At 44.7% G+C, this 12,173-nt stretch overlaps 1 protein-coding gene across 6 annotated transcripts in view; it reads left to right on the top strand.

Moving 5' to 3' along the window:
• Nucleotides 1-9,357, top strand: part of CCDC7 (coiled-coil domain containing 7) — a 44,467-nt gene extending 35,110 nt beyond the window's left edge. For all 6 annotated transcript variants that reach the window (XM_069958973.1, XM_069958975.1, XM_069958972.1 and 3 more), the window contains 3 exons: nt 2,311-2,380; nt 3,681-3,755; nt 9,185-9,357. In XM_069958973.1, the coding sequence (XP_069815074.1) occupies nt 2,311-2,380; nt 3,681-3,755; nt 9,185-9,342 (303 nt within the window). In that variant the 3' untranslated portion in view covers nt 9,343-9,357. The remainder of the gene's footprint in view (nt 1-2,310; nt 2,381-3,680; nt 3,756-9,184) is intronic.
• The last annotated feature ends 2,816 nt before the right edge of the window (nt 9,358-12,173 follow it).

Here is a 12,173-nt window from a genome sequence, read left to right as displayed (position 1 = left end):
GTGTTCCGATTGCATGTACCTGTTGGTTTGGCGATCCGTGCATAGAGTCTACTCTCAGGAAGGCTCTATGCATAGATCGCGATAACACTGATCTATGCTATGCTATTGCATGTTAAGGCTGGGTTCACATTACGTATATTTCAGTCAGTATCGTGGTCCTCATATTGCAACCAAAACCAGGAGTGGATTGAAAACACAGAAAGGCTATGTTCACACAATGTTGAAATTGAGTGGATGGCCGCCATTTAATGGCAAATATTTGCTGTTATTTTAGAACAACGGCTGTTATATTGAAATAATGGCCGTTATTTACTGTTATATGGCGGCCATCCACTCAATTTCACCATTGTGTGAACAGATCCTTTCTGTGTTTTTAATCCACTCCTGGTTTTGGTTGCAATATGAGGACCACAATATTGACTGAAATATACGTAGTGTGAACCCAGCCTGCAAGTGTAAAAAAAAATTAATAACTGTAGTAGAAAAAGTTTTTAAAAGTATAAAAAAAAAAAAAACTTATATAACCCCCCCAATAAAAGTTTAATATACCCCCTTGCCCATTATAAAAATATATATATAAAAAAAAAATGAATAAACATGTTATATATGGTAGCGTGCGGAATTGTCCGATCTATTAAGATATTACAATATTGTTCCTGCACAGTGAACGGCACAAACGTAAAAAAAAAACAAAAACACCAGGATTGCTGTTTTTTTTAAAATTATATAGCAGAAAAAAATGAATAAAAAGCAATCAAAATCTTTCTGTTACATCAATATGATATTAATAAAAACTAGAGATCATGGCACAAAAAATTATACCCCAACCAGCCCTGTAAGTGGAAAAATAAAAGCGCTATGGCTCTTAGAAGGCGGGGAGGAACATTGCATTAATTTGACCTGGACTTTTGTGCATCAAAGGGCTCTGTCTTGAAGGGTTTAAAGCGACTCTGTACCCACAATCTGACCCCCCCAAACCACTTGTACCTTCGGATAGTTGCTTTTCATCCAAGATCTGTCCTGGGGTCTGTTCAACAGGTGATGCAGTTATTGTCCTAAAAAACAACTTTTAAACTTGCAGCCCTGTGTCCAACGGCTGGGGCTTAGATTGTGTATCCATTAGGCTGGCACACCCTCTCTGTCCCTCCTCCCCGCCCTCCTCATCATTAGGAATGCTCCAGGCAGATTGCCTCCTATTCCCCACCTGTGTGAATACTGAACATGGGCTGGATTGTTAAGGCACCTGTGCAATGTTCAGACAGGAGAAAATGTTCCAGTGGCATTCCTAATGATGAAGAGGGTGGGGAGGAACGACAGAGGGGTGGTGCAAAGTTAGGGCACAGATACTCCCCTTGGGCACAGGGCTGCAAGTTTGAAAGTTGTTTTTTTAGGACAATAACTGCATCACCTGCCAAACGGACCTCAGGACAGATCTTGGATTAAAAGCAGCTATCCGAAGGTACAAGCGGTTTGAGGGGGTCAGATTGTGGGTACAGAGTCACTTTAAGGAATGTGATAGACCTGTACTTGGTGTCCAATGTCATGACATTGATGGTAATCACCACCCAAGACTATTACAGCAGGGGTTTAGCTATATAGATGCAGAGGTTGCAGTGACACCCAAGTCCTGGTCATACCGTAGATACGACCATTGTTTGTACACAACAACCATGGACACAACAGCTCCATATCCTTATTATTGATACATTGTGCACACTGGAAGCCAAATCTGCACGAGTGTGGAGTCCTTTTTTATACTAGATAATGCTGTTTCCTAAGGGAGGTATATGGGTCATTGCTTAGCACGTAGCTCTGGTTAAAGATTAATCAAGTCTGCCGACTCCTTATTAAATCATAGTCTTTTTGTGGTTTATGTCTTGAAATACCTTTGATTTCTTGGTTGGACGAGACTTTAGAACTAAGGCTGTGTTCACACTACGTTTTTGAAATCCGTTTTTTTGCAAAAAACAGATGGAAAAACCTATGCATTTGTGTGCATCTGTTTTTCCATTGACTTCTATTATAAAAAAAAAACGTTTAACGTACACAAAAACAAGGCCAGCTACAGTTTTGTCTAAGTTAAAAAAAAATTATGCTTTTTGATCCCCCTTTTTTTAATATAATGGACATCAAGGGAAAAGTGGATTAAAACGGATGCACACAAATGCATACGTTTTTACATCCGTTTTTAATTCATTTTTTTCCAAAAAATTGATGATAAAAAAACGGATTGCAAAAACGTAGTGTGAACCAAGCCTTAAACCGAGAAGCGTGTTTCTTGTGTAAATAATACGTCTCTGTGTTTTCCAGAGGAAAGTTGAGGCTGATGAGTTTCCTTTATCAGAAAAAACTTTCCCACAAAGAGAACTGAACATCCAAGGTAACAACAACCATATTAGTGTTAAAACATATAGATTTTACCTGCGTTTCTTTATTAACTCAGTCACTTTCAAATCCAAGTTTTCCAGTACTTATCAGCTGCTGTATGACTTGCAGGAAGTGGTATTATTTCCAGTCTAGAGAATAGAAGAGGTTTTCTATGGGGATTTACTACTGTGCTGGACAGTTCCGGACATGTACAGAGGTGGCAGCAGAGAGCACTGTGCCAGACTGGAAAAAATATACCACTTCCTGCAGGACATACAGCAACTGATAAGTACTGGAAGACTTGAGATTTTTTTTTTATATAGAAGTAAATTACAAATCTCTGGCACCAGTAGATTTGAAAGAATTTTTTATTTTTTTTGCCGAACAACCCCTTTAAGCCAAAACCTTCTTACAAAGTAGTCCTTTTTAGATGGAAGGGTTAAAAGTCGGTCTATACTTTCCAGCAGTGCAGTGTAATATATGAATACTCATTTTGGCAGGGACAGCGGTTACTCACTGTATTGTTTAGACTACTGCAGAAGTCATTGTTCCCTGGTTACAACATGTACTATAGAGCCACAAACATCATTACTCATATCTATTATTCGGTATATTCTATAGACTGGGTCCAGTTTCTGAATCTGTACCTCCAGCTTTGGGTTAGTCTGCTTAGAATTATATGAACGTGTATTATAAGTATTATTTTTAATGGAATCCTTCTCACTACTAGAAGAGGTTATCCAGAAGTACAGCCGGATAGCAGGGAATTCCTGTGGTTGCCTTCCGATCTCATAGGCAATCCAAGAACTGCAAATACAGCACAGACTTCAGATTGCTATAAGATTATCTACAGCTATATAATATTCTACAGCTATAAGATATTCTACAGCAGTATTTCCCAACCTGTAGCTCCCAGCTGTTAGATTTCCGGGCATGATGGGAGTTGTAGTTTTGCAATAGCTGGAGGGCAGCAGGTTGGGAAACACTGGTCTACAGGTTGTATGGCTAACAGTGATGACTAGTGTTAAGCGGAGAGGCCCAAACTGTTCGCATGTGGCAACATTCTCCAAAGTCAAAAGCTCAGCATTTGACTCCACGTGGCTGCAGAAGTTGGATGCCACCCATGTCGCGCTCAACACTAGTGATGACACAATCCCAGAAGCAATGCAGTTAGTTCAATCCATTCATATGAATGGGGATGTGAGAAGATCAGATTACAAAACTCCCAGTCCTATTTCTCACCAAAGAAACAAATCATCTGGCAGCGGGTTATTTCCATCAACGCATTTCACCTAGACTTTATTTTATTTTAGGATGCCACATGTCGTTCACGCATAGTTTACCTACTGAGGATTCATCCAGAATACCTTCTCCAGCCCAGACAGCAGGTGAGCTCATAAGTCCAGGGCCGGTGTCAGCACAGGGCTTACACGGGCAAGTGCCGGGGCCCACAGAGCCTCTAGGGGCCCAGAGCTCAGATTTTCAGCCCCTTCACTGTAGTGCAGGGTGAGCGGGCTAAACATCAGAAGAAACAGGAGAACGACCTGCACAGAGAGAGAAAAGAGTGAAGGGTATGATCACATGACCCTCAGGTCCTCAACCTCACAGGGTGGAGAGCAGCACGACAGAGAGGAAGAGGGGGAAGACTGAGCTGTAAGCGCTGTGTGTATGTGTGTTGTCAGTGAGTAATGTGTGTCAGTCAGTCAGTAATGTGTGTCAGTTGGTCAGTAAGTGCTTTTGTCTGTCAGTAATTTCAGTATCAGACAGTAATGTGTGTGTGACAGTTAAGAGTACTATTACACGGAACGATAATCGGCAGAATCGGCCCGATTCGGACGATTATCGCTCCATGTAATAAAGACAAAGATCAGCCAATGATCGCTGTCATCCGCTGATCGTTGATATAGGTTTGGAACTATAATTGTCGGGCGCCGACCGCGCACCGCTACATGTAATAGCGGTGCACGGCTGGCGACTGACGATATATATTACCTATCCACACTCCAGGGCTGCTGCAGTCCGCTTCTCCCCGGGTCCCACACGCTCTAGCTTCAGAGAGGCCTGTCAGCTGACAGGCCCCCCAGCCAATGACAGGCCGGGACAGCCGTGGCCTGTGATTGGCTGAGCGGCCTCTCGGCTGATAGGCGGCTCTGAAGCTAGAGCGCACGGGACTCGGGGAGAAGCGGACCGCAGCAGCCCTGGAGTGTGGATAGGTAAAGTATACCATCTAAGCAAGGGCTGCGAGTGTTGGTTTTGGGGTGAACTCCCTCCGAGTCAGCTGCTAACCGAGTATGCTTCAGTAATCCACCCTGGACAGTTTGGTACCTCATCAGCACAGAAAAAGAATTAACCCAAGTGTAGAGATGTGTGTGAGTGTGCGGAAGAGATAAGCCAAAGTCCAGTGCTTCAGTAAAATATAACAGTTTACTTAGGCCCCCTTCACACGTCCGGAAAATCTGTCCGGATTTCCTATCAGGAAATCCGGACGGATTTCCGGACTCATAGGCTAACATTGGACACGGACACCCTTCCGGATTTTTCAGGAAGGGTGTCCGTTCCGGAAAATAGGACCGGATTTTTTAGATCCTGTCCTATTTTCGTCCGGAAATCCGGCACGGACGCCCCCATAGAAGTCTATGGGAGCGCCGGAATCACGGGCATTTTCCTGATGTATATCAGGAAAGTGCCCGTGATTCCGGAATGGTAGAGAGCCAGGACCTCACCACGGGGCCGACCGCCCGCTCTGCTCCGCTCGCCCGCCCGCCCGCTCCGCTCGCCCGCCCGCCCGCTCCGCTCGCCCGCCCGCTCCGCCCGCCCGCTAAGCTCGCCCGCACCGCTCGCCCGCACCGCTCGCCCGCCCTGCTCCGCTCGCCGGCCTGCTCCGCTCGCCCGCCCGCTCCACTCGCCCGCCCGCTCCGCTCCACCCCCCCCCCCCCTCCCGGAAACTCACCACCGGCCCGCCGCATGCTCCGGACCTCCGACCGCTGCCGCCGCCCGGATCTCTGCACTGCACTCTGCCCGGACCTCAACCTCGCTGCCCGGACAGAGCAGGATCCAGGACAGGTGAGATTACCCTTTTGAGAATTACTACTCCCATCATGGCTCTGCTGACAGGCCATGATGGGAGTTGTAGTTCTGCAGCCTGTGGCCATCCAGGTTGCAGAAGTACAACTCCCATCATGGCTCTGCTGGCAGGCCATGATGGGAGTTGTAGTTCTGCAGCCTGTGGCCATCCAGGTTGCAGAAGTACAACTCCCATCATGGCTCTGCTGGCAGGCCATGATGGGAGTTGTAGTTCTGCAGCCTGTGGCCATCCAGGTTGCAGAAGTACAACTCCCATCATGGCTCTGCTGGCAGGCCATGATTGGAGTTGTAGTTCTGCAGCCTGTGGCCATCCAGGTTGCAGAAGTACAACTCCCATCATGGCTCTGCTGGCAGGCCATGATGGGAGTTGTAGTTCTGCAGCCTGTGGCCATCCAGGTTGCAGAAGTACAACTCCCATCATGGCTCTGCTGGCAGGCCATGATGGGAGTTGTAGTTCTGCAGCCTGTGGCCATCCAGGTTGCAGAAGTACAACTCCCATCATGACTCTGCTGGCAGGCCATGATGGGAGTTGTAGTTCTGCAGCCTGTGGCCATCCAGGTTGCAGAAGTACAACTCCCATCATGGCTCTGCTGGCAGGCCATGATGGGAGTTGTAGTTCTGCAGCCTGTGGCCATCCAGGTTGCAGAAGTACAACTCCCATCATGGCTCTGCTGGCAGGCCATGATGGGAGTTGTAGTTCTGCAGCCTGTGGCCATCCAGGTTGCAGAAGTACAACTCCCATCATGGCTCTGCTGGCAGGCCATGATGGGAGTTGTAGTTCTGCAGCCTGTGGCCATCCAGGTTGCAGAAGTACAACTCCCATCATGGCTCTGCTGGCAGGCCATGATTGGAGTTGTAGTTCTGCAGACTGTGGCCATCCAGGTTGCAGAAGTACAACTCCCATCATGGCTCTGCTGGCAGGCCATGATGGGAGTTGTAGTTCTGCAGACTGTGGCCATCCAGGTACACTAGGGGCTGTGTGGGTACCTATGATTTATGTTGGCATACTAGACCATCTCATCAGGAAATCCTGAAGGTTTTTCCTGATGGTTTCCTGATGGTAAAAACGGATTACTGTCAGGAAATCCTGATACTATCCTGATGACATTTGAGGTCTCCTGATCAGGATTTCCTGACAGTAAAAACTGACACGGACGTGTGAATGGGGCCTTAGGATAACCGTAGTGCAATACAAAGAATACTGGTAGCAACAGTCCAGTGTAATACAGTAGTTACAATTTTGTAATAACTCAGGTGCTAGTAGTTGAGGTAGAGACCAGGTGCTTGTAATAAGAAGGTGCTTTGCAGTAGAGAGAGTAGAGATGAGGAGTTGCCAGTGGAGCCCTGCCCAAGGTAGAAGTGTACTCTGCCAGAACAGTAGAGGTGTGTAGTAGAATAGAATAGAGAATTCTTGAACTCACGGATGACTTCTAGTCTTGACCACTTTATGCCCCCTAGTTGCGAGCCAACCATCCTAGGTGGGTAATACAAGCCCCAGGCCTGGATATAGCAGACTCCCGAGATTTCCCGAGTCTGCGTAGTGGATTATGTAGACTTTTTCTAGTACCTTTGTTCCACTGGGGTTAGTTCCTATGACTTTGAAGGAAACTCCCCTGCACTGTTTAGAAAAGTTTATGGTGTGGGCAAGGTGATCCCTGTTAGGCTTCTCCCCCCTTGTGAAGGCTTAGCACCGCATAGTGGTTCTAGTGCTCATAGAAAGTTAGTGTGGTTTGCTTAGCTGTGTCCCTCTTAGAGGACCTGGCCAAATCCAGGTCCTGGCTTGGCTTCTGCAGAGACTCGTTCTTTTGCTCTCTCCAACACTGAAACTAAAACTAGACTCCCACCAGGAACTAAGTCATAACCCCAGGGATATGTCTAACCCTGTGATTGGTGGGCTTTGTGTGAGCAGAAAAGAGACTGAAGGAGATAGGCTAGAAAAAGGAGGGAAAGCACCTGCACCTGTGAGTGGTCAGAAAGGCAACACATGACATTTAACAGTTAACCCCTGGAAGACTTTAGCTGTGCAAAGGACAAGTTACACGGAAACACAGTAGTGACACCTAGTGGGAAAAAACGCTAGCTACAGCAGAAACCTTATCCCACTTGTGTGAGCCCGAGAGAGTTACCTTATTAAGGTGCAACAGAACTTAGGGGCCAGTACCAGTTCACTACAAAAAGACAAAAAATAAAGACAAAATTATATCCATAAAATTCATAAAAGATGATATAAAGAAGAGGATTATAGAAGACAAGCACAGAGTGGCTGACACCTCAGATGTAAGAACAGATCAATCCCAATTCCCTTGTTAGTGTTATATGACCAGCCTGAGGACATAGGTCATCCCTGTGGAAGGCTTCCATATTTAATGATTACTTTTCTATGTCTCTGGAGAAAGTAGATGGTCACCGGCCGTGGATAACCATAGCAGAGCTTCTAGTGATGGGCGCCCTCTCAGGATTCTGCGTCATAAATCGGGATCTGAACCTTTCCACTAAAGACATGAGATTAAAGGAGGAATCGATTTCTGCGCGTTCAGAGATCATACATTATAAATGACTTCTAAACCAAGTTAGGAGTTCAATCAACCTGAAAGGCTTACAGACGTGTGACCCTATACATTATCATAGCTTTTACACATTACAGTGAGCCAGTTACACTGGATATAGATGCAATTACTGCCTGTGAAGTCTCCTTAGCCTTCATCCTATATTCCACATAATGCATGTATAATAGGAAAGTACATGTCATATAAAAGTTTTTATTGAACCGATCAGTAGAATGGGCAGGGAGAGCAACACACTCCTCTCCCCACTTTAGGTCTAATAGACCTGTATGGCCCCATAGACTTGTATTAGAAATCTGTCCAGGTTACGTGAACCAGAGCCTGTAGAGAACGTGGCAAGTGCATACTTTTCTCGGTCTGTTCTCAGGATCTTTTAGTACCTAAGTGTCCAGACCCCGACCAAATTAAGATGGTGAAGAATAAAGAAAGCTGGCCTTCTTCCCAATTCATTATTATAAATATCTATTTCTATATCTTTTTAAAGACATCAGACTGACTTTTCCTTTACCCAGCTCCAGCCAACTATTCCAAAGACCATTTCACCCTAAGACTCAACACTTCAGTTTTCCTCCATTGGATGAAGCAAATGAGTTTATTGTCATGTAAAAACTAATCTATATATGTGATCGCTAGGTATTTCTTCACTTTTTAAGGCAAGCTTAGCAAAGAACAACAACCAATGTGGGTGGTGAAAACCTATAACTGCAGACCTGTTATACTGCCAACAATATGCAGCGTGGAGACTACTTATGCACTAACACTTTAACTGGTACTGAAGAATATGTTAAAGGGGCTGGCCACTTTATAGTAAAATTGCTCAGTATACAGTAGTAGTAAGTGAAATCACTGTATATACTGACAGCAGCTCCCTGTGTACCTCATAGAGCATATATCAGACTCCCCTCCTCCAGGGTGTACTGCCCTGCTCTGTGGTGTTTCTGTCACATGGAGGAGCATGTGACCATGCCCCGCCCCCCAGTGTCCTCCATAGGCATATACAGGCTCAGTGGTGGACACTGGGGGCGGGGCATAGTCACACGCTCCTCTATGTCGGCCATCTTATGGACAGAAACACCACAGAGCAGGGCAGCACACCCTGGAGGAGGGGAGTCTGATTTATGTTATATATCCAATGCAATTATATCCAATATGTAATGCTTTAATTACAGAAAGGAGAGTGCAACTGCTCAACGGGAACAGAATTATTCCAATGGAATACTCCACTCTTCCGACTATGACTGTGAAGGGCAGTGGGAGAGTTAAAGACTTGTATAAAGACAACTCCACATCTGGGCAAGGTTCCCCAAACCTACAAATAAACATCTGATGACTTGTTCAATAATCTATTAACTATTCAATAATCGTTCTCATTAGTTACCATGAAGCACCCTCCCCCCCCCCCCATTCCAACTTACATCATGCAGTCTTACAGACACAAAAAAGTGAAACTGAAGCTGCATCCCCCTCCAGCCTCTATTTATTGTACAACAATACATAGATCTGTGGGAGGACTGATGGGTTCAACATTGACAGAGCAGGTGGCTGGAGGAAATGCATATTTACAAAGGTCATCATCAAAAGTTTTATATATTCACACGTCCTATTGATTTAGTGGACAAAGTTACCCTTTAAATGTTTCACTGTCAAATCGGCAACAAAGGAAAGTGACCACAAAAGTAATATATACAAATCATATGGTCAGCTGTGAAAGCTATGCAGACTCAGCACATATAACATGAAGACCTGTATATGATACAGTCTATTTAGTATTTAAAGTCACACCTTATGATTCGTAGTCTATCCTTAGTCAGTAGTGACTTCATGTCTGTAAAATGTACTTGAGGACTGGTGAGGTCACATGACCCCTTCAAAACGCTTCCATATGCAATGCACAACTTCCATTTCACAACTTTTACTTTATCCTCCTTCTGGGGTTCAATCCAGAAAAAATATAATAATAAAAACATAACACACCTCAGGATTGAAGACAACATATTGGCTTGTCTAGATCGTACTATTCTTGCTTGTATTGTAGATTGCATCACAGTGCTAAGATTAGGGGGTTATCCAGGATCAGAAAAACATGGCTGCTTTCTTCTAGAAACAGCGCTATTTTTGTCCTCAGCATGTGTGCAGTACGGCCACCCAGTTCTATAGGCATGAATACAGCAGACTTGTAATACCAGACACAACCTGGCGTGGCACTGTTTTGGAAGAAAGAAGCCCTTTATTCTAACCCTGTATAACCTATTTAAGTTAATAAGTTAATAAATTTCAAATGTACCAGCATTTCTGATTAAGTCCTGTTTAGGAAGTAAACCCTTACTAATCCCACCATGTGCCTTCTGCTCTTGGTTACAACCCTCTAAGGTGGGCCAAGCATGCCCAGTTCAATTACTGAGATTTGGTAGCTTCACTTCATGCTACAGCCCCTTTAAGGTGCCCATTCACCTAAAGTCAGCCCAATGTATTGGAGGGGGGTTAAGCCTCACGGCTATCCACAGATGACGTCAGTGAGAAGACAGGTTGGGCATGGTGGATTTTAAATGTTTAACTCTTTTGTTCTGGGTGGGATAAACCACTGCTGTCGCCACAGCCACCTTACCCCTACCCATAGGGTATATATGATGTGTGAAATCCATAAAATCTCTGAAGGTATCTGGTACTAGCAGCCGATCCTGTACGCTGTGAATATCACATCTCTTTACTCTTGTCGTTTTCCAACTTTCAACATCATCTTCAAGATCTGACTGTTCACTTGCTGCCTAATATACCTCCGACCCTAGACAGGCGCCATTGTCCTAAGAAAATCAATGGCTTGATAAGATTATTTATAGGTTTTTGTCTCTAATAATTTCTTGTTGCCATCTGTACGCTGTTACTATGCACTGCAATACTCACAAAGTCATGTAAAAAGACAAAAATATGATAAGTATCATGTAACAGACCAAGATGACCGGACAGGGACGGATCTATAAATATTTCTGTCTTGTAGAATTACTGCATGTTTAAATAAATTAAATAACGGAAACATCCAGGGGGACTTATCACTGCAGGAGTCTCTAAATAGATGGTAATATGAGCGTCTGCCAATAGATATAGTGAAATGACGTAGACAGAATAAACCAGAAAGAGCCGTTGTGTCTGTTGTGGCTAAATTTAGTGTAACTAAAGCTGGGCTCATTGCAGCATGGCCGGCAAAAATATCCAATATTAGAAACACAGAATTATACCGTATGGCTAACCATTTTAATGTACGAGTACTGTAGAGGACCCACATACACAAAATTGGAATCGCACACTTTTCCCCAAAATTTTAAGGAGAACTGAAAGCGAATATACCATCTGGTACATTCGCTTTAAAGTGTCACCGTCGTTTAAATATTTTTTGCAGAAATCAATAGTCCAGGCGATTTTAAGAAACTTTGGCTAATAATTGGGTTTATTAGCCGAAAAATGCATTTTTATCATGAAAAAGCAGTTGGAAGCTCTCCCCCCTGTCTTCATTGTTCTCTATGATGAGGGGAGGGGTGGAGGGAGATGAGGCACCAAAACAGAACAAAAAGCACTGACCTCTCTGACCTCTGGATACCGGCTTTCATGCAGCTCCCGCCGTGCAATCCTTTGTTCTCTGCTGGCGACCAATCTCCCTCCTCCCCCCCCCCTCCATAGGTTAGACAGGGCTCACTGATGTAAAAGTTGAGATTTCCTGACAATGAGCAGTGAAAGAGAGAGGAGGAGGAGGGGGGGGGGGGGGGGGATAGGGCGGACCTGGGGAAATTCTTTTTTGAATGCAGATAATGGCATATTTGCCTAATAAACCCAATTACAAAGTTTCTTAACATCACCTGGGCTATTGATTTCTGCAAAAAATAAATAAATAAAAAAGTGAAACAGCATATCAATACAACAGTGCCAGCGCAGGGAAGCCGGTGCTGTGGTTTTTTTTTTTGAACTGTGGCCCGGTTTCCACGCCAATCTATTAGAATCAATGGAGCAGAGTCACAGAAGGTTTCCTCCCACTTGGGGTGGGCCAGCCTGCCTCAAGTGATTCAGCCCGGGACCGCAGCACCAGCTTCTCCACGCCGACACTGTTCTATTGATATGCTACACTTAAAGCGAATGTACCTTAAGGTGTCGCTGTCATCACAAAAAAAA

This window comes from Dendropsophus ebraccatus, chromosome 2 (genome assembly GCF_027789765.1).
Source record: "Dendropsophus ebraccatus isolate aDenEbr1 chromosome 2, aDenEbr1.pat, whole genome shotgun sequence".
NCBI classification, from domain to species: domain Eukaryota; kingdom Metazoa; phylum Chordata; class Amphibia; order Anura; family Hylidae; genus Dendropsophus; species Dendropsophus ebraccatus.
Note: the sequence above shows the minus strand (reverse complement) of the source record. Positions and strands in the feature narration are given on the sequence as shown.